This window comes from Triturus cristatus, chromosome 7 (assembly GCF_964204655.1).
Source record: "Triturus cristatus chromosome 7, aTriCri1.1, whole genome shotgun sequence".
In the NCBI taxonomy this organism is placed as follows: domain Eukaryota; kingdom Metazoa; phylum Chordata; class Amphibia; order Caudata; family Salamandridae; genus Triturus; species Triturus cristatus.
The window spans coordinates 919712703-919734170 of NC_140590.1; the positions used below are offsets into that span (position 1 = coordinate 919712703).

Consider the following 21468-nt stretch of genomic DNA (forward strand, 5'->3'; position numbering starts at 1 on the left):
GTAAGACAAAGGAGCGGTTCCTCTACAGCATTCTACATTCATTTAATTAGCATTGAAAGATATGATTGCAACTTTAGGTTCCATTTATTTCTCACAGAACACATTTTTGATTTAATGTAGGTGTGTCAAATATTTACAATTTGTAGTTCTCTTAATATATATCGAGATTGGAGTTTTTAAAGATACGAAGTGTATTACAGGAGTACCTTGGAGTTCCTAACAAAAGTCATCTGAAACAATCAAAATAGTACTATGACACTAAAATAATGGCATACTATTCTCTATGAGCAACAAAACAGGGCAAGGCCCCTAGGTCTAAAATAAAAATAAAGCAGAAGAGTGCAGGAGTATCCCTTTTACAAGACGATTCCCCTCACCCACCCATAGGTGGCATGCTTCATCATTGGGAAACCTCCTCGCATTGCGAACCTGGTAGCAATGCGGGCTACCACCCACTCTCTGAGAGGGTGGAGCTCGGGGATGTTTTCAGTGTTTCAAAAGAGGTCTCCTAAAACCGATAGATAAGTAAGGATTGATGAGGAAGAAAAAGAAAGATAGATGTTTGTGAGAGATAAAACTAACTCTAGGGTAGGCCAAAAGGTTTTATTGGGGCATCTGTAGGCTATGGCTAAAAACAAGAACTATGAGAGGAGGGGATTCAACCTATTATGGAGAAGTGGTGGTCAATATGTTTCTGCCTCATACCATCTGTTGAGGTGTGGCGGTTTTCATTAGGTCCGAAGTAAAACAATATTGAGAAAAAAATCAGGACAGTAGGTTGGTTTGCGAGCGTTGCGACAAATTAATCAACTGAAGAAGTAAAGTACTAAACCAATGGTTGGAGTGAATCGTCACTCTGACAGGTGTCCACTAGTAGTGATGTTCACCTGTAAAGAGATAAGATGTCAAGAGACATACATCACATAAGTCATTCAAGCACTCAAAAGAAAAGAAGAGAATAATTTTATCCAAAAAGTGTAGTGGATAGCAAGTTGAGGATATAAGATAGTAACCAATATCAGGTTGGTATCCAAAATATCATTGAGCAAATCATGTAGAGAATCTAAGTGTTTGTTGCTTACCTGCGATGTCAGGTAATCAATACTACCTTAACCTCTGAGCAAACTCGAGGGAACATCTATGTCCTATAAGTGAAGGAACAAGTGAGCAATCAGTTGTGGATTCAACCTATATATAAAATGAACAAACAAAGTGCAAATAGCTGACTCACAACAGTTAAAAGCATAGAAAATGATCCGTGTTGTGAGAATACCATATTAAGTCTAATCTAGATCGACACAGCGTCATATTTATCTAGACTAGACTGGGGATTAATCAGTCATAATGATAGCATCCTACAGAAAAAAACATCACACCTCGTTTGAGAAACACAATTTAGTGGGCATAAAGTAAACGCTGAGTATGTACAATACATTAGTCAGAGAGATGGTGCTTCAGAGGTAGGTCCACACCCTACTACCCAAGATGTGAGTGCACACGGGACCAAAGGCCCAATGTGCCAATATATCAAAAAGTAATACCCCAGCACTCCACTTGAAGTATAAACAGAGTAAGTAGTATCCATCCAATAAGGAAATGTCTTTAGAGCAAGACATTTTTTAATAAGGATGAAGTGTAGTTCAAATATTTTCAAATCTTTCACAGGTATTTTCCTTCGATTTTCAATACATTGATAAACAAGTTACTTCCATCCAGTTCTCAAAACAGTGACGACAGCCTCAATATAATGATGAACAGGTTACATACATCCAGTTTTCAATACATTGGTGACAGCCGACACCTATTTCCTCACAAAGTGACTTTTTCAAGGCTGCCAGCTTTTTGCCTCTTGTGGGTCTATTTTATCACCTGCTCAGCCAGTTTGTACTGTTAGCCTCCATGATATTAAAACAAACATTGCCTGTAGCAAGGCCAAATCCATGCAGTCTTCCATTCCTTGCAAAATACCTACACAGTGTGTCCTTACAAATTTGTAGCCGCACCAATCAGCAAAAATAGGAAACTTTTTTAACTTTCTAATTGACTAAAGGGGGCCACCTTTATTTTGTGGCCCGGGCCTATTTTTTGTCCCACTCCAACTCTGAACCTACTTTACCGAACAATTACAATTCATGGAATTTGACGGAGGCAGTTCATATTGCATGTCATAATATCAAAAGTTATCAATTATTACCAGTCACTGACCTAATCGTGAAAAAGCTCTTTTCCCCTCTAATGATTCCAAGCACTGTCTACCAGCTATCATGGTTACGGCACGAATGCTGATACAACTTTTCTCTTTGCATGCAAAATGGTTTTATAGGAAATTAGTGAATGCAAGACTGAACTAACTTGCTCCATTTCTCCTTAGGCTTTCTTTACAGCTGAATATACAAAGGAACATCCAGAAGACCACGATAGGCTGAACAGACTTAAGGACCTTATTGCTTGGCAGGTAACATAACAATTTAGAGCTGTATATTTTATAGGTGATCACCTTGTTTGTGTTAGTTTTCCAGTTCTTTCATTGTTGGCTTTTATTATGCAAAAAAAGTTACTAATTTAATCCACAGCCATGGCATTGGTGAGCAGCTGAAATTTGTTGTCTGCCTTGTCGTGCTGCCATTTCTATTATTTTGTTTTCAATTCTCAAGTGAAGTTTAGCTTTTTCAATCTTTTACTCGCCAGAAGCTAGGACAGGGCTCACTGGAGGTTAGATGGTGTGGTTGGAAATGGATTGATTACAACCTAGTTCTCTTTTTTTTTTTTAAAGGAAAGGGTACACTTCATATCATCCTACCACCATGATCGCTATTTTCATACATTTCTAATTCCAGTTTACTTTGTTTTATATGCTGTATGGAAGAGGTGTTACAATTTTGTTTTTCAGCATGGTTTGTCTAATGTTGATAATACAAAGGGACACAAGTTAAACTCCTAATTTCAAATCAGACTTGCAAACATTTGAAGGGCCACACATTGAATTATGAAGATATTGCCATCAGTTTCAATGCGCTACATCAGGAGGCGGAGTTGTTCCAAATCATATCACCTGTTGCAGAGAGTGTTTTTTGGTTATCAGAGCTGCAGAAGAGGCACAAATACTTCTAAATGATATGATAACAGGTTCCGGGGAAACATAGTCTTTGGCCAAGGGTGACAGAAGATGTATTGATGAGAAGATGTACTGAATTGGAGAGTGGAGTCGAACCTGCAGAATAGGGTGAACTTGATTGATATAAGAGAAGAGATTTCAGTGTTTCCAACGTAACACACCCTTCACTGATTCATCCGTTGGAGGCAATGCTCATACATTTGGTGCTTTTAAGAATTACTTTTGATAATTTTATTATAGATTATAAAGATATACCTTGTTCAAACAAGGTCAGTCTAGCAAGACATTTTTTTCTTGTCATAAGACTAAAAATGTTTGAATATAGTCTAATGTCTTTTTTACATTTGGGTTGTGACATCTCTAGTCACCTGTAACATGGAAATGGTGTGTGATGTTGAACTATAATACATTATTACAGTTGAGTTGTGACATAATAATACCTATTACCAGAGCCAGCCGCCACGGTAAAAGGAATGTCACAGAGCATTGTAACAGCTGCAGTTTAGACACTTATAGTGATCAACACAAACAAGAGATTTATGGCAGCATCCTTAATCTTTGCATAATAAAAATCATTAAAGTAAAGAATCTCTCAGCATGTTATCACTCATTATGCTCCATAGCCTTTAAAAAACAATCTGATTTATGTTAAACTGGTTCTAATATTCTTTTACAACAAATTACTAACTGCTTTTTGGTGTACATAATTTAGCATTGCAGATTTTGCTTTTATTCTTCATGTCTGCAAACATGCAAACTTTTTTTTATATGAAAGATCAAGACATTTATGCGGTTGGTAGGAGGATGATGGTGTGATCATGTTTTATAAGGATAAAAATACACACTGGCTTACTTTCAAAAGATATTGCAAGCCACCTCTGAGTCCCATGTTCCTATAAAACAACTCAGGGCCTGGCCCTACCGGCACTTTTGCGCCGCCAGAACGTCACTTTTGTGACGTTCTGGTGGTGCAATTTGCCACAGCATATTTGTAAGGCCACGTAAAAACACTTTATGTGGCTTTTCATGACCTTATAAATATGTGCCCCTTTCATGCAGAAAACTGTGTGAAAGGGGCATTCCATGGGTGTTGCTGTGGGTGTTCCCACGCAACACCCATGGAGCCCAACAGATTCCCAGATTTAAGGGAAATCGTAAACCTGGGAATGTGTCAAAACCTAGCACCACCCCAGGGGGGCGTTAGGGAGGTGCAACGAGGAGAAATGTTTTAATTTCTCCTCGTGCTCTCCTTTTCTATGTGTGCTGCATTCTGCAGCACACATAGAAAAAGGAAATCGCCTGAACTGATTGATTTTGTGCAAGAAGGCATACCTTCCTGCAAAAAATCAATCTGCCCCACAAAGCAGGCACCCTGGCACCATGGTGCAAAGGTGCCTTCGTTGGGGCACGGCAGCCCATTGTGCACCGTTTTTAGGGGAAAGGAAAGGAATTGCCCATATCACATTGATAAAACGCATTCCTGCAAGATTCCTTACTGCACTGCCCTACGTCAAAGCCTTGTAAATGAGGCCCTCAGCCTTCTGCCTCATTCGTCTATGTGATCACGAAACTGCTAGATGACTTAGCCTTTTAATATATGGTGGGGGGATTTTATTGCATAAATAAATGATTAATAAAGTCATTGGTAATGCTCTATTACTTACAAGTAATCTTCATTACTCCGGGTCCTGTTGTCTTCGTCCCATTCAGTAACAAAGTGGAGATAACCTTCTTCCGACAGAAAAAAAGACAAGAGGAATGCTGGGACCCTAATACTGCCCCTCCCACTGGGAGTAAATAAGCAGTACTTACCCAGCATCCCGCTTGTACAACCAAGCCCCCAGAGGAAGGCCGGCCGCCTGGGAGGGAGGGAGGGGTGTATGAATTGGACGAAGACAACGGGACCCGGAGTAATGAAGATTACCGGTAAGTAATAGAGCATTACCCCCAGGTCCCTTATGTCCTCGTCCCATTCAGTAACAAAGTGGAGAATACCAAAGCAGAAACCCAGCCTTCCGAACCCACAAGCGCACCCAGGAAACCACACCAAACGCAGCAACCCAATGGAGCACAGAAAGGGGGGGGGAACCGCAGGAAGCAACCGGCCAGCAACCCAGAACAGGACCGCAGGGGCACAAACAAGGACCGTAAACCACCAAGAAAAAACAGAAGGCCAGAACCACAACAAGGAGGCTGCCAACCAGAAAAAAATGGAGACAAAGCAACCAGGCCAAAACACAAACGACACGGCCAAGGGAAACCACCGGACAAGGAGGACCAGCCTGGAACCACCAGGAAGGCACCCAGGACCTGGCAGCTGCACAGACTCCAAGCAACCCCGACCAAATTGGAGAAGGCCAAAGAAAGAAGCCGAGGCCGGACAACAGGGCCCAGACACAAGGAGAGACCCACAAGAAAGGAAGGAAGGAAGCACAGACACAGGGCCACCGCACCAACCAAATGAACCGACCCCCAGAGAGACCAGAGGACGAACCCAACCCCACAGAGGAGGCCCAGGCCCCAGGAAGAAGGACAGCACCACCAGGACCGCCAAACACCACCACAAGCCAGAGGGAGGAGCCACAGCAAGAGGCCAGGAACCGACCATGAGCCAGACCCAAACAACAGAAAAGGACCGGAAAGGAGCCAAAGACCAGCAACCCCAGGAAGCCAAAGCACCCACAGGGAGCGAGGCCGAAAAACGAACCAGGGCACCGCAACAGGGGCAGAGGAGACCAACCCTAAGACCATAGGCCAGAGACACCCCCAGAAAAGACCCAACAGACAGTCGACCAAACAACCGAGGCCAGCAAACGCCGAGAAACAACCCGGAACCAAACCGGCACAGCAAGGACAGGGACAGGCTCAAAGGCCACAACCCCAAAGCCCAACCCCAAAGGGAAGGAAAAAAACAAGGCAGGGCACAAGGCCATGCCAACCGGGAAGCCACGGCAGACCCCAAACCCAGAACCAACCAGGCACAAACCTGCCGACCCCCAGAGGGCAGACAAGAACAGGAGCCAACAGGGCGGAGGACCAGACTAGACCAAAGCCGGGGCAGAAGACAAAAGACCGCACAGGCACCCAACACTCAGGCACAGCATGCAGCAAAGGCAGGAGCAGAGGAAAGGCCCCAGGGCGCACAGCACCCCGACCAGAAACCACCAGGCCAGACCCCAGCCAACGCCAGAAAGGAGACAAGAAAATGTCCAGAACCAGGGCAACAAGCAAAAGGCTACCAGGAGGTCAGGACAGAAGCCAAGCAACCCGCCAACGCAGGAGCACCCCTCAGGCAACCAGCCCCAGAAGGAGCCGTCACAGAGTCCAGGCCGAAGCCAAGGACAGGGAGTCAGACCGAGACACCCAGCACACCACCGCCGGACCACACAGGAGGCCGGAAGAGGAAATACAACAGAGGAAACCGCCAAAGCGGAAACCGGAGGCAGCAGAGAAGACAGAGGGCCAGGCAACAGCAGACTCCGGACAACCGACAGCCAGGAGAGCGGAACCCACAGAGGCAAAACAAACCCACCAAACCGCACCCCAACCAGAGAGGGGGGGACACACCAAACAGACACCGACCAGAAGCAGAGCCTGGGGAGCAAGTCAAGGCAAGAGCGAACCAGGACAGCGAAATCAGCAAAGAACCGGGAAAGCCCTGCCAAACACACACCGGAGCCGCTAGAGAAGCCACAGCAGAGCCAGCAAAACCCAGGAGGCGCAGCCAGAGGTCACACCAAACCCCCAGGAAACCGGCAGACCAGGAGCAACAGGCCGGACACGCCAACCAACAGGGAAGAGGGCCAACAAAGAAGGAGCCCCGGGGCAATGGGGGAACCCGAAACCCAACAGCACCCAACGGAAATCCCAGGACCAGGCAGAAACACAGACATACAACCAGGTCCAGGAAGAGCCGTCAGCAGGAGCAGACCCAGAAGGACACAGCAGGACACAGCCCAAGACCAACCGAGCCCCAAGCCAGGACACCCAAGAAGAGCACAGGCAAGCCAGCAGGCCCGAAGAATGCAACCAACAGGCGCTGAAAAACGCAGGAGCCATAAAGCCCCAGTGGACCCACAGCCAAGCACCCACCACGGGGAACAAACAAGACCAGGACCCTACAGGGAGCAACAGCACTCAGAGCCAAAGACGGACCGCCAACGGAGAGAACCGCAGCCCAGAAGAGGGGAAAACAGGCACCAACGCCAAGGCCACTGCAGCAGCGTCAAGAACCCCAGGGCCAAACTGGTGAACCGCCCCAGGGACCACAACCCTGAGAGGGAAAGCAAGGAAAGGAAGAGCAGGAGCCCAACCACACCAGCCAAACCCCAGGGAGGGGAAGGCCAGAAAAACAAAGCAAGCCATAGCACCCCACAGGGCTGCCAGACACCCAACCAGACCGAGCAGAACCAGCGGCAGAACTAGGAGAGGCGGCCAGGACCCACCGAAGCAAGCCCTCAGGCATCACCGGAAAAAAACAGCAGGGATGCAACAGAAGCAGGGGAACCCCAGAAGCCAGGAACAGCTCAAAGAGAGCACCAGAGCCAGGAGCAACCAAAGACAACAGCAACCAGCACGGAAGAGTCCAGCAGCCGGAGACCACAATAACCCACCAGCCCCCATGAAGCAAACCAAGCACAAAGGAGGAACTGGGACAACACCGGCAGCCCCAGACTGGCGGAAGGACAGCAGCACAGCCGCAAAGGAGGCACCACCAGTTAAAGATGTAGCACCAACCCCAGAAACACAAGGAGGCCAGCCCCCAGAACAGGACGACGACAGCCCTGAACCCCAAACGGGACCGAAGGCAGCGGGCCCAGAGCACAGCACAGAGCCCCAGGCCCAACATCCTGAAGCCCCGAGAGGAACCAGGCGCAGCACACGGGAACCAGGAGAGGAACCACACCCCACCGCGGACCCAGCTCACCCAAGACCAGACCAGACCACTGTACCAGCAACAACTGCGAGGAGCAGGACCACACTGAACCAGCCGAAAAGAGCAGGGCAGACCCCGGGAGCACTAGAAGCCTAGGAGAGGGCAAGCACCAGCGCGGCAGACAGGCACAGCCGCCACAGAAGTACAACCCCCACACATGACAAAGCGCGAGTGGCACCGTCCAGGGTCAAGAGGACCACGGACCCGTCCGTACCACCCAGGGGGGCCACACCCCAGAAAACTGGCACCGATCCCGGGAACCAAACCCAGGAGGACGGGGAGGGAGGCAAGAAGCAACTCACAGGAACACAGAGGCAGCCCACCAGCGCTGTGGCCCCAGCGACAAAAACAGAGGCACAAACACGTCAGGCGCGCACAACGAGGTGGCATGCAAATCCAAGCAACTTGGACCTCGCCCCCAAAGGAAAGCACCAGGCAGCGCTACCACCCGGAACACCCCCAAGGGCAGGAAAAAGAGAAAAAATTGCGTTCCTGCAGCAGAAGGAACGTCTTTCCCCAACCTTCATCACAGAATCTGTGATTGTGTATTGTAACGGAGGTCACAGACAAACAGAAACACCAGGATTAGAACACAGGCCACAGTGAATCAGGGACAGGGGCGGGCGGACCGGGGCCAAGCGGACAAACCTGACACTACCACGACCCATCCCCGTCCATCATGACACAGCTTGGGTGCGAGCGAACACGGAGCCGCCAGTACGAATCACCGGAACAGAAGGGGAAGGGAGCCCAAAACCCTGCCCCCGTAGTAATTAGATGAATCACCATCCATCCGTGAAGGAGGGATCACAGACCCACGAACCCTCTGCACCCACTAGTAGCTGCCCTTCTCCCACAGGATAAGCCAGTCATGCATCCCAGCGATCCGTGGCAAGAACTACACGGAACCAAGCGCACAGGCCAGGAGACGAACCAGGATTCCAGGTTCCAAAGGAAGCAGCTGCAGGCAACTGCTGCTAACAGCATCGGAGGCACTGAAAGGGAAACCACGGACACGGCACCCAGATGCCATTCATCAGCAGCAACACAAATCAACAGCAGAAAGTGAGAAAAGAAACAAAAAACGACAAGCAGCACTCACCCAGAGTGGGAGCCAACCCCAGGAACAAGGCCCCCACCTCAATCGCCCACAATCCAGGAGACCGGACAGGAAACTCCCAAGTGCGGCACGCCTCACCCGGCCAGGCTCAGGAATACGAGCCCAACAACCCGGAAGAAACCGGGAGACCAAACCCCAGCCGCAAAGGGCCAGGAGGTCAGGCAGGAAACCGGCTCCAACAGTGGCTTACTCCCAAGCAAGCCCGGCAGGCCTTGAGACAACCCACGAAACCCGGCGCCCGCACAGCCAGGCAGCCGGGTGGGGGTAGGAAAGAAGCACTGCCACTCCAGTCCAGCAGGAGCAGCACCAGCACATCTACGTCCATTCTTTCGACAGACAGAAAAAAGGACAGTCGGGATGCTGGGTAAGTACTGCTTATGTACTCCCGGTGGGAGGGACAGTATTAGGGTCCCAGCATTCCTAGTCTTTTTTTTTTGTCGGGAGATGGTTATCTCCACCTTGTTACTGAATGGGACGAGGACATAAGGGACCTGGGGGTAATGTGCATTATTAATTCAGGGCTCAAATCTCCGAGTAAAGAACTTTGGTGGTGCCGAGCAAAGAAAGACCTTCTTTGAAAAAGTATAATGAATCATATTGTTCAGGTTTTCTTTTTTAATATATTTTTTTAGATGCCTTTCCTTGGTGCTGGCATTAAGATCCATGGAAAAAGAGTGGGAGATGACCTTCGCCCTTTTCATGATCGGATGGAAGAGTGTTTTAAGCATTTAAAAAACAAAGTGGAGAAAGAGTATGGAACCAGGGAGCTGGTACGACTTCTCAAATGTATTTTTCATGTAGAATGTTTAAGTGCATCAACTAGCTGGTTTTGCCTTTTTGTAGATTCTTACTGCCCAAACATGGAAAATAAGTTATATAATGCATAAGATAATACTTATTTGCTTGTATAAGATAAGGAATTTAAGATACTGTTCATTTCTTTTATGGCCTTCTGAAGAAGCATTTTCACCAGAAATTAAATGTAAACCCAGATTTTGAATAGCAAGGGGGATTTCTTTTATAGCATTGAAAATGTATGTATTTTATATGATATTGCATCTTGTGTTTTCTATTTTTCTTGCTGTGTTTTCTATTACGTGATGGCCGATGCCAACTGAAGAGTGCCATCACTTTCACGTTATGGCAGAACACGGTGATGCCACATGATAAGATTCTCATCATTGAGAGGAAAAAGAACCCGTGCCGACATTTTTAGTTCAATCAAATCATTAGAAAAGAAAATAAGCTCAAGCAAAGGTTTCCATTCTTCAGGGTTATCTAGAATGGTAATTATATATAGGCACTTGTCATAGTACTGCGTCCATGTCACAGAAATACGTACTCTGCGATGAGGAACACAAACCCATGCACGACTGATTCTCTCCGTTCAGGTAAAAGTACTAACAGGCCATCCAGCTGCAGTAGGAAAAGGGCCTGATTCACACCCTTAATGTTGTCCACGCACAGCAGATCCTTTTTTCCCTCCTAAAATGCTATTGTCTATCAGATCTCAATCTGAATTGGTGGAATGGGGATTGATTTATGGAGGAGGGGAAAGACCATGGGGTGCTTTATAAAGTTCGCAAGAAAACAACTAAGCAGAATAGCCGCTTAACCTCTTGCGTGCCCCGCCCTTTCCCCGCCCTGTGCCGGGCTTTCTATTAGCGGGCGGAGTTCATGACGAGATGGTCTCGTCATGGGCACAGCGCAACCGCTGCCCATGACGAGACCATCTCGTCATGGGCACTGAAGGGGTTAAAGAAGTGGAGCTGGAGGGACCTGTCTCTCTTTTGATGCCAGTTGCATGTGAATACAAGGAAGATCCATCCCAAATAAACCATGTTTGTCAAATCCTTCCTGAAAAACATTTATTTTTACTTTTTTCTTTTCCTTGACCACAATGCAGAACAATGATGAACCCAATATGGTGAACGCCCTTATCGGTTAAGTGGTTTTATTTGATCAGTTTAGTTTCACTCAGTTGTCTATAAACTGCCACTTGTTAAGCCTACATCAGTTGGATATTCTTGAAATACCCCGGGGCAAATTTACAAGCCCCTTACACCAGATTTGCGCCGCCGTTGCGCCACTTTTGTGACGCAGCGGCGGCGCAAAGCCAGTGCCATGCTGCGGGCCATTTACAACATGACACATCTAGGGAGATGCGTCACGTTGTAAAGCCCTGCGCCACATGTGGGTGTTCCTGCACGGGGGGGGCATTCCGGCACAGCAACGCTTCCGAAATGTTTTCACTCAGTTACTTTTACGGCCATGCTGCGTCAAAACCCTGCGCCTGCTTGAAGCAGGCGTAAGGATTGACGCAGCATGTTAGGGATAGGGGCAACCCGAGCCTTGCAGGAGTTGCGTTGCGCTTGCGACGCAACTCCAGCAATGCGCCACCTTTCCGCGGGGGGATGCAATACGCATCTGCCCATCCGTGCGCCATGGTGCGCCACATTGCAAATGTGGCGCATCAGTGGTGGCGCACAGGTGGGCAGATGCGTTGCAACTCTTCTGGCACATCCCTGCTGATTAGCAGAGATGCGCCAGAAGTAGTAAATCTGCCCCTCAGTTCTCTTCTTCTGGCACTTTTTACACACTGTTTTTGTTCATTCCATTTGGGTGGTGTGTCAGTCATCCTAAAGCTGATTGCCCCCTATTTCCTTTCTCTGCCCTAGAGCCATCCTTCATAAGCTATCTCTCTGTCCCCCTTCCTCTAGTCTTCCCTTTGTTTTCTTTCATTTGGCCTTTTTTCATAATTTGTATGACCTTCCGTGTTTTTTTGAACCCCTCTTTGTTATCATTTATTCCCCTCCTTTTGCCCTCTGTTGGCCCAGTGTTGCCTCTGGTGTGCCTTTATGTGCAGGTCAGGTTACACATTGAAAGGGTTACCCACCCATATTTTGTTATTTTTTCTTAAAAGCATGTGTTTTACTGCTGAAAAACACTATGGAATTAAGGGGATTATCATCGGTTTTCCAATATAGCCAGACCAGGTTTTTATTCCAGGTCTGGTATATACATTTAAGGAAATATTCAGATTTTGTAGCACTGTCTTTCATTTTTTAAGGAATTCAGCAAAATGGGTATTGAACAGTTGAGAACTGTCACATGGCGGCTCTTATTTTGGATTTTCTTAACACTGAGGTAGCTCCATTTGTGGTCCCACTTTCTGTAGATAAATAAAGATCGTGTTCTCCAGTTTTTAGATTGAAGATTGGACTTCATCATAATGCCTGAGTCATGTTTTTTTCTCATTATTCTCTTCACTTTTCAATCCTCTGCATTTTAATAGAATATAAGGAATCGCTTAATTTCTTGATCTAACTAGCAGTTTTGAACTTCTGAAAAGTGATGGCGTGCAAATCATATTAAAAGCTTCATTCATATTCAAGCAACAAGGCATGATCTGAAATTAAAGAAAAGGCACAGGGACTGCTAATCTAAACAGGCAAATAGTACTAAATTTACAATTGAAGCAGGGCTAGTGAAAGCTGATCTGGATCTTGCAGAAGTAAAGTGTTATCACTGGGCTTTGCATTGCAGGAGTGTGTAGGGAAAATCAAGTGAGGAGTCCAACTACTCAGGGAAGCAGCCTGGAAGAGTTTCAAGACACTGAAGCACTACTCAAACATCATGTAGTCATAAGGGGAGGACTGCAAAGAAGCTAAGATGAGTTTGTTAGCATACAAATATAAGTATTTGTGACTTTCTATGTTGTCGCAGTGGTAGCATAATACGTTAAAGTATTCCTGGAGGAACAAACTGCCAGATTGGTAGTGTGTTGTAGGGCTCATATGCTTCCCTTCACTGAACCCAATACTACACTGAGGAAACTGGACAAATAACTGCAATATTCTCCAGTATGGACGACTACTTTGAGAAACCAAAGGCACACAGCAGCGTGATCGTGAGTGATAAATAGTGTGTAACAGACTTTACGATTGATCTGACCACCAGAGCGAGCTCAAACCTGGACATGACCTCTGCAAACTGACAGTGGCAACCAAAAGTGGTGTACAATAGAACCTCATCACTTTGCCGATTTAACAAACCTACTTTCTGCTTGAATTGTGGTCATATCAGGCAATATTGCTTGCAGTTTATAGAGATTGCATATTGCTGACCCACTGATGGCAATCAAGTCTGCTTCCAATGAAACACAATTTGAAAAGCTTCCATGATCCATTAACTTGTGTGTTTATAATCATTTTTACATCTATTTTTAATAGAGAAGCATGGTTATGTGGATCACAGAGGTAAAGTTGATGTCTTTCTAATTATCTAAAGATGTCACTGTCACTATGCTAAAACGCTTAAGACTCGACTTATCTGGACTAACGCAGGTAGTAAGGGGTTACTTAAAGTTTGGGGTATGCGGGCCATCCAACAAATTTTGGCAGATGTTCGTTCTGTCCTAGTCAACAAGTGTAGCCAGGTATCAACTATAGATAGGGCAGACAGGGCATCTGCCAAACTTTAAATAAACTCTTTAGATTTGAGAAGAATTGTCATCTGTGCCAAGAGGCAATTCTGGCAAACTCTAGGAGGAACATGGCGGCCGCCACCTGAATGGCCGCGGGTGCTCCTCTCCGGGCTCCGAGTTATCGGTGCTAATGGCTTATCCTGAGGCGGAAGCGCCGTGTTAATTATACCCTGTTTTTCCGCGAATCATGGTGTGTTTCCAGATTCCCCCTTGGTACTCACGGAAGTTCTTTTCAGCGACGTCACCATCAGCAGCGGTCCCGGTGCGGACAGATTTTCTCCGATCTCCTGACTCTGGCGGTCGGATCAGCTGGTGTGGAGGCTGGGTCGTGTACGGAACTCCGGCGGGGAGGAGCAATCTCAGAGCTGCTGAACGTCCAAGCTGGAGGTGGGGGAACGCCGCGGTGATTCTGAAACGAAACAGGCGGTTTTTACGTGAATTGTGCTCCTCTCCTGAAGTTTCCTTTCTGGATCATCTTACTCTTTCCCAGGAGCAGGTTGTAAGGGCTGAGATCGAGTATCAGAAAGGCCGGCGAGGATCACAGGTAGGAGGAGTGAGAGCGGTTTTTCGCGTCGAGATTCCAAGGTTGATTTCCCCGTTGGTGGGAGGAATACCCCTGAGTATCTCCAACACTAACGATTACAAGAACCGTACGTTGAGGAATACAGAGGGGCTAATATTGGTTCTACATCACTCCGAATGTATGGAGAATAGGACCCCTGTGCTGGTGGGTGCTTCCCCCCCTAAACTAACTAGATACACATTAAGGGCCAGGGCGGCACATCTCGATTCTAACAAATTAATTACTCACTCACTCTTTTCGAAGCAGATACCCCCCCCAGTGGCCGAAATAAGTATTTCGGATAGGGAAGGGAAGCAATTTAAGCAGGAAACTTCCTCAGAGGCCTCAGAGATATCTGCTCACCCCCCAAAACCCCAAAGGGGCAAGCTGAAATTAAAAGAAAAGAAGTCTACGGGCATCAAGGTAAGAATTACCCCCTCACTAAAATCCTATTACCAGGTCATGGCTCAAGCCTCTACAAAAGTGAATCCCCGACCTCAAACACAAAGTTGTAGTGGCTCTAAAAAAGTATCCGTATTAGAGTCCACTACCCCACTTCCACCTGCTAGCGCTCCTCCCTCCTTGCCCACGAAAGTGAAGAAAGGGCAAATACGGGAGGTCACCGACTCTGAGCAGAACAGTAGCTATAGAAAAAACACTTTATCAGAGTCAGGTGACTCAGTCTATTTAGATCCGCATTCAGAAGTGCATCCTGCCATTACCTTGGTCAATAGATATTCCATTCTGAATTCCCAGGAAGAGAAAGAGCCGGTACAGGGAACGCAGCTAGCTAAAGGTCGGGAAGGAGAGCATCGAATGGATAATCAAGAACTATTAGAGGCTTCAACGGAGAGTCAAAATAACGATAAGGCAAAAGCGAAATTTGAGGATACGTGCAGTTCTACCAGCCAGTCTGCTAAAGGGTCTCCCTCCCCCCATACGGATATCAAGACCGGTTCAGCAACAAATACGCATTCGTTGGCTGACATCCTCTTAGCATTGAAGGATGAAATGGCAAATAGGTTCACAGTCTCTGAGGCTAATCAAGCGGACTTGGCGAATAGATTTTTGATCTCTGAGGCGAATCAATCTGCTATCCAATCATCTTGTGAGTTGCTGGCTCAGAAATTGGAACTTGCAACCGCAAGGATAGATGTAATTGAGGAGGAAATCCCCAAGATCAAGTACACAATGGAGGCCACGGCAGCAAAACTGGAAAAAATATCTATCCAGAATAAAGATCTTAAAGACGATCTGGAGAGGATTGAGAACCACTCAAGAAGAAATAATCTGAAAATGTTGAATGTTCCTGAAGCAATGGAAGGAGATGATATTAAGAACTTTTTGATCTCCCTATTGAAGCGCACTGTTTTCAAAGATCATACTGGCATAGATTTAAGCTATGAAATCCAGAGAGTGCACAGGGACCCATTCAAAAGAAATCCCGGGCGGTTGAAACCCCGGAAAATTCTGGTTAACTTCCTATCTTATTCTGTGAAAGAACTGATCCTATCCGCTGCTTTAAAAGAAGGTGCCATCTCCTCGCCATTCACAGAACAAGCCCCCTTCTCCTTTTTCATAAGATCTGACATTTCCCATATAACAGCTGAAAGACAATGGGAATTGGGGAAAAGACTTCTAGAGCTGAATGGGCTGGGGGCAAAGGCCCAATTGAGGTTCCCAGCCACACTGAGGGTGATGTGGAACAATCACATGCATATGATACGTTCACCGCAAGAAGCTGACACCTTAATTGTAAAAATTCAGCAGGAAAAACAGGGAGGCCTGTGAGGTTCGTGAGATGCCTCAGTTAAGTCAAGCTCTTAAGTTAATTAAAGCGGTAGCCCGGAGAGGAAATTAGCCCGAATAAGCATTTGCCTTTTGGAAGGTAGGGTTCCTCAGGGGGTAAGGAAGATAGGGGGTCACGAAGGGTCGAAAGGGAGGGTTGCGGGAGGTGGTGGGAAGAGGGGAGCACTGGGTGGAAGGGAAAATAGGAAAAATAGGAAAAATGAAAAAAAGGAAAAAAACGAAAAATCCTCATTTCATCGATTATATAGAATAAATTGTAAGGGTTGTAAGTGTTGTCTGTTAAGCATTGAATCAATTTCGGAAGGATAAAAGAAAAGCGAGGTAGTAAGATTCAAATCGTCTCATGGAATATAAATGGTTTAAGATGTCCAAGGAGACAAAGACTTATTTTTAAGTATTTAGAGATGCTACCAGTCCAGGTCTGTTTACTCCAAGAAACTCATCTCAATCAAGAAGAATCTAAGAGTATTTTCTCCAAACTCCCATGGATACAATCTTTTTGCCACTCCCATCAATCAGTAAACTGCCGCGGGGTGGCAATTTTTGGTTAAGAAGGGAATGCCCTGTGAAATAAAATCAGTATTAACAGATCAAACAGGAAGATGGATTATAGCCCAGTTGGACTTTGGTGGGGAAAAACTGACTTGTTCCTCCTTTTATGGCCCCAATGTGGATGATCCCTCTTTCCTGGTTAAATTACAGGACAATCTTATTTCAGTACCCCCCCCCTTGATAGTGGGAGGTGACTTTAATCTATGGTTGGACCCGGTTAAGGATAGGTCTAATCAGAGTCATACTATCGGTTCTCCAAGATCCCGAAGGGTTATGAAAAACCTCCTATTAAATATCAATATGGTCGATCTTTGGAGATCCAAGATGGGTAGTGCTCAGGGTTTCACTTTTTATAGTAAAAAGTATCGTCATTCGGCTAGAATAGACTATCTACTAATAAATAAAGAGGCTTTGGACAGGGTCCTCAATATTTCCATCCTTCCGAGTCATCTTTCAGACCACGCTCCCTTACTTCTGCATTATTCTATGACTAATACACAGCCGCAGTCAAGGTGGACCCTGAATAGAGCGTACCTCTCAGATCCAGGGATTGTCCAGGCAGCTAAGGAGGCTACGACCGAATTTTTTGTTTTTAATATTGATTCTGCCCCAATAGACCAGGTTTGGGAGGCATATAAGGCTAATTTGAGAGGGGTGCTGGGTAGTCAAATTGGAATTAAAAATAAAAAAAAGATCCGGGAATTACAGTTATTAGAGCTAAGAATATCTGCCCTTGAAAAAGAAAGGAACTGTACTAACCCTGAGAGGATTAGGGATTTGGACAAGTTAGAGAAAGAACTCAAGGATGCGCGTCAGAATCTCAGGATCTTCTTAGACGAGAAATGTAAGGCCCAGTGGCGTATACGGAATATGGAGAATTTTGAATATGGGGAAAGAGCCGGAGCACTACTGGCCTGGAAAGCTAGATTAGATCGGGCAAAAAACGATATAAATGAACTTATTATAGATAGTAGCGGCACGAAATCCAGTATACAAGTAGAAATGCAGGATTGTCTTCGGTCTCTTTTCTCAAAGTTGTACAGCGAAGACATCACTCCCTCCACTGAATTAATCAGCTCTTGGTTAAAGGATAAGGCCTTACCCATGTTAACTGAAGCCGCTAAAGGTCAATTAGAAGCTCCTATTTCCATTGGGGAGATAAGAGCTCAAATTAAGAGGGCAAAAAATAAGAAAGCAGCAGGTCTGGATTCTCTCCCGAATGAGATCTATAAATTGTTACAAGAAGAACTCCTCCCAATTCTCCATATACTCTTTAATGCAGTTTATAGTACCTCCGGGGTGGTCCCTAAATCATGGAAAGAGGCCATAATAGTTTTAATATTGAAACCAGGAAAGAGTCCCCTGGCGGCAGATTCTTATCGCCCAATCTCTCTGCTAAATGCGGACTATAAAATTTTTATGGGCATTTTAGCGGAGAGATTGGCAAAATTGGCACCAAATCTAATAAATATAGATCAGAAAGGTTTTATGGTAGGGAGATCTATCCAGGAACAAACTCAAATCCTGATTGGGAATATTGACCTGGCAGAGATCAGAGGTGACCCCTTGGCGGTAGTGGCCTTAGATGCCGCCAAGGCCTTTGATCGAGTATGTTGGAGTTTTCTATGGGGAGCGTTAGAGACAGCAGGTATAGGTCCGATATTTATTCAGACCCTAAAAAATTGCTATGCTGGGGCATCGGCGAAAATTCTATTAAATGGTTCTCTGATCCCCAGCTTTGAAATAAGGAGAGGAACAAGGCAGGGATGTCCTTTGTCCCCTCTCTTGTTCAATATATATATTGAGCCTTTGGCGCAAATGATCAGGCTAGATAAAGAAATAAGTCCATTTCTTTCACAGGACTATGAAAGTAAAATCGCACTTTACGCCGATGATATTATCATCTACACCAGTGCCCCCAATATAGCGATTCCCCGGATTGAGACATTGCTAAAAGAGTTCGGTGCTCTGTCAGGATACCTAGCAAATCCGGATAAAACAGAAATTATGTGTTGGAACACTTTATATAGCTTAGGTTCTGAGAGTGGGGAGTTTAAATACCTCAGAATAAAAATAGTGAAAGACCTGAAGAAAATACCTCTCCTAAATATAGCCAAAATCGAAAAAGACATTGATTATCTCTTTGCTAGGTGGAAGAATCTTCCTATGACGATATATGGTAGAGTAAACCTAGTAAAGATGTCAGTTCTTCCAAAATTGACATATCTCTTCAACACGATCCCCCTTACTTTTCCACCAAAAATTATAAGTAAAATTCAGGGCAAAATTGGAAGTTTTATTTGGGTGGAGAAGAGTGCAAGACTTTCGTGGAAAAAACTAAGAAAAAAGCTCCTGAAGGGCGGCCTGGCACTACCAGATATCAATTGGTATCTAATGGCATTCCAGTTTAGGGGCACTAGGATGCTATTAACAACCCCGGCGGAATCCAGATGGGGTAGGCTGTTGGGGTAAATGATCTCAGCTGAGGGAGACTTTGGACAAAGTGGGTTTCTGTATAAATTTGGGGCCCCCAGATTCTTTAAACGTGTACGCCTCAAAGTTCTTAAAACTGCTTTATTAAATTGGTACAAAATAAGGCGAACTCTAGGTATAGGCTATTTCTCCCACTTTGCCCCAATATGGGATTCACCGGGGACCCCAGAGTGTCTGAAGGACGGTCTTGCTATTCCCATAAGAAAAGCGGGTCTGGAGAGATGGTCCGAGCTCATAGACTCAGAGGGGGTACTCCCATGGGAGCTGTTAGAGGCCAAGATTGGCCCCACCCTTTCGAGGTTCAAATACCTTCAGTTAAGATCATGGCATGAAGCAGAAGTGAGTGAAATCAAAGGGAATTGGGATATGGAGCATCTATTTCAGGATCCTCACGTAAGGAAAAAAGAAATTTCTCTATGGTATACAAATTTTCTCGATGCAGAGGATAGCGAGATTCCCTCTCTAGCATCGGTGTGGTCCCCTCTCCTTCAAGCCCACCCCATCGAAGCACGTTATAAATCTTCCTTTAAGTTACTCTATAGATATATAAGACCTGCTAGGTTGAAAAAAAATCATTTCTTTGTGCTGAATAGGCTTTACTACACTCCCGCCAGAATTGCTAGGTTTGCCCCGGTCCCGACCCCACAATGCCCCAGATGTAAATATAACAAAGCGGATGATATACATATGTTTTTTGAATGTATGGAATTGGGTTCTTTTTGGAGGAAGGTGGGGGATATCTTAACTCTTATTTTTGATATAGAATTCGAAGTTGATGTCAACCTTGTATTTTTTGGTTCCAACGATTCTATAGGGGAAGCACTGTCCCCTTTAGAAAGGGGACTACTATTATACCTAATTATTCTGGCTAGGAGAGAGATTTGTCTAAGGTGGAAGGACCCGACGCCCCCCAATAGAGATGACTGGGTTAAAGCCGCGCTGAATATGGCAAGTTTGAACCAGGAAGATAAGACAGAAGCAGATGGAAACATCTGGTCCCCCCTATTAGAGTGGGGAGGTCGTCTGCATCTGATTAATCGTTAGTCACATGGAGGCTGAACCCTGGTCCAATGATTACACCTATCCTCAACAACGTGAGGCAGCCCAAGGGGGCAACGGCTAAGGCAGCAAGTCGAAGGGCGCCCAGTTTCTCAATTTTCGGCTTGTAAAATCTGCCTAGGTTTAAAGGTGAGATGAGGACAGAAAAATAAAATAAATAAGAGGCAATTCTGATGGCAAGGGCTTTACTTTGCATACGCTTTTAACATAACAAAGTTCCTTCACATAGCAGCAGCTAGATCGATGGATGGATCCAGCCATAAAACAATGTTGTGGTCATTATCAGGGGCCGAGGCAACATATATTGCCTGTGCCAGACAGAGAGCAACACCAGTGATAATAGGGATTCATTAATGAATGAACAGTTTGTAGTTTAGTTCTTCTGTTACTTTTTAAAATCTTTTGTTTGTTTTGTATCCAGGTTCACTGTGATGTTTGACAGCATAGCTGAAATGTGGGTGCTCTGTATAGATAGTTTGAGGAAGATGGAATAGTTTCTTACCTATATAATGGTCTCTCGCCTGAGCTTCTGATGATTATATGCTGGTCTCTTTCTGAGAGTCCTCACTAGATAAGTTTGTTCTACTAAAATAGCCCAATCCCTTTTCCTCCTGGGACTTTGTACACTGTGCACACAACATTCATAACTCACGTTTATCTAGTGTTCAATCTTCTTTCCCTTTGTATTTGTCCAGGAGAACCTAATGTACATTAAACATATTATACCTATAAAAAATCACTTTTATTTTAAAGCTTTATGTATAGCGCACAGAATTTATACTAACAAAAGCCCAAGTCTTTTAGCCCATATGGTGCAACATTACAGCCCTCGAAGACTGCTTGGTCCCACAAAAGGTTCACTTTGTTATAAGGAAAAGGGTTTTTGTGGAGGAAGGGATACCTTCCTGCACAAAAAATATTTCTTTGAGGCATTTTCCTCTTTCTATATGTACTGCAGAATGCTCCACACTTATAAAGAGGAAATGACGAGGAGAAAAAAAGATTGCTCTTCCTATTACACCATAGTCTTGGATGCATAGGGATTTCATTCAATTCTTGGTTTACAAACCTTTGCAAATCTGGGACTGTGTGATATCCATGGGTGGCTGTACGAGAGCACCTCCCAGAATGAAATGTAATGCAATGCAGAGCAAGCCGCTGTGTTGTGTTACATTTCTTTACAAAGCCATGCAGGGTGGTTTAAAATGCCCCTTGAGTGGCTTTGTAAATATTTACTAGCATTTTGTGTCATGGCTGTGCCACAAAAGTGGCATAACCAGGATGCTAAATATTAGTGAGTCTGACTCACAGTCTCTCTCTAACTCTCTCTGTCTCT

The 21468-nt window shown here is 45.4% G+C and overlaps 1 protein-coding gene across 1 annotated transcript in view; it reads left to right on the forward strand.

Moving 5' to 3' along the window:
• The window catches only part of DOCK2 (dedicator of cytokinesis 2), a 1824799-nt gene that overhangs the window by 1778759 nt on the left and 24572 nt on the right, over positions 1–21468 (forward strand). The window contains exons 46-47 of the mRNA XM_085617853.1: positions 2372–2455; positions 9804–9941. Of these exons, the coding sequence (XP_085473979.1) occupies positions 2372–2455; positions 9804–9941 (222 nt within the window). The remainder of the gene's footprint in view (positions 1–2371; positions 2456–9803; positions 9942–21468) is intronic.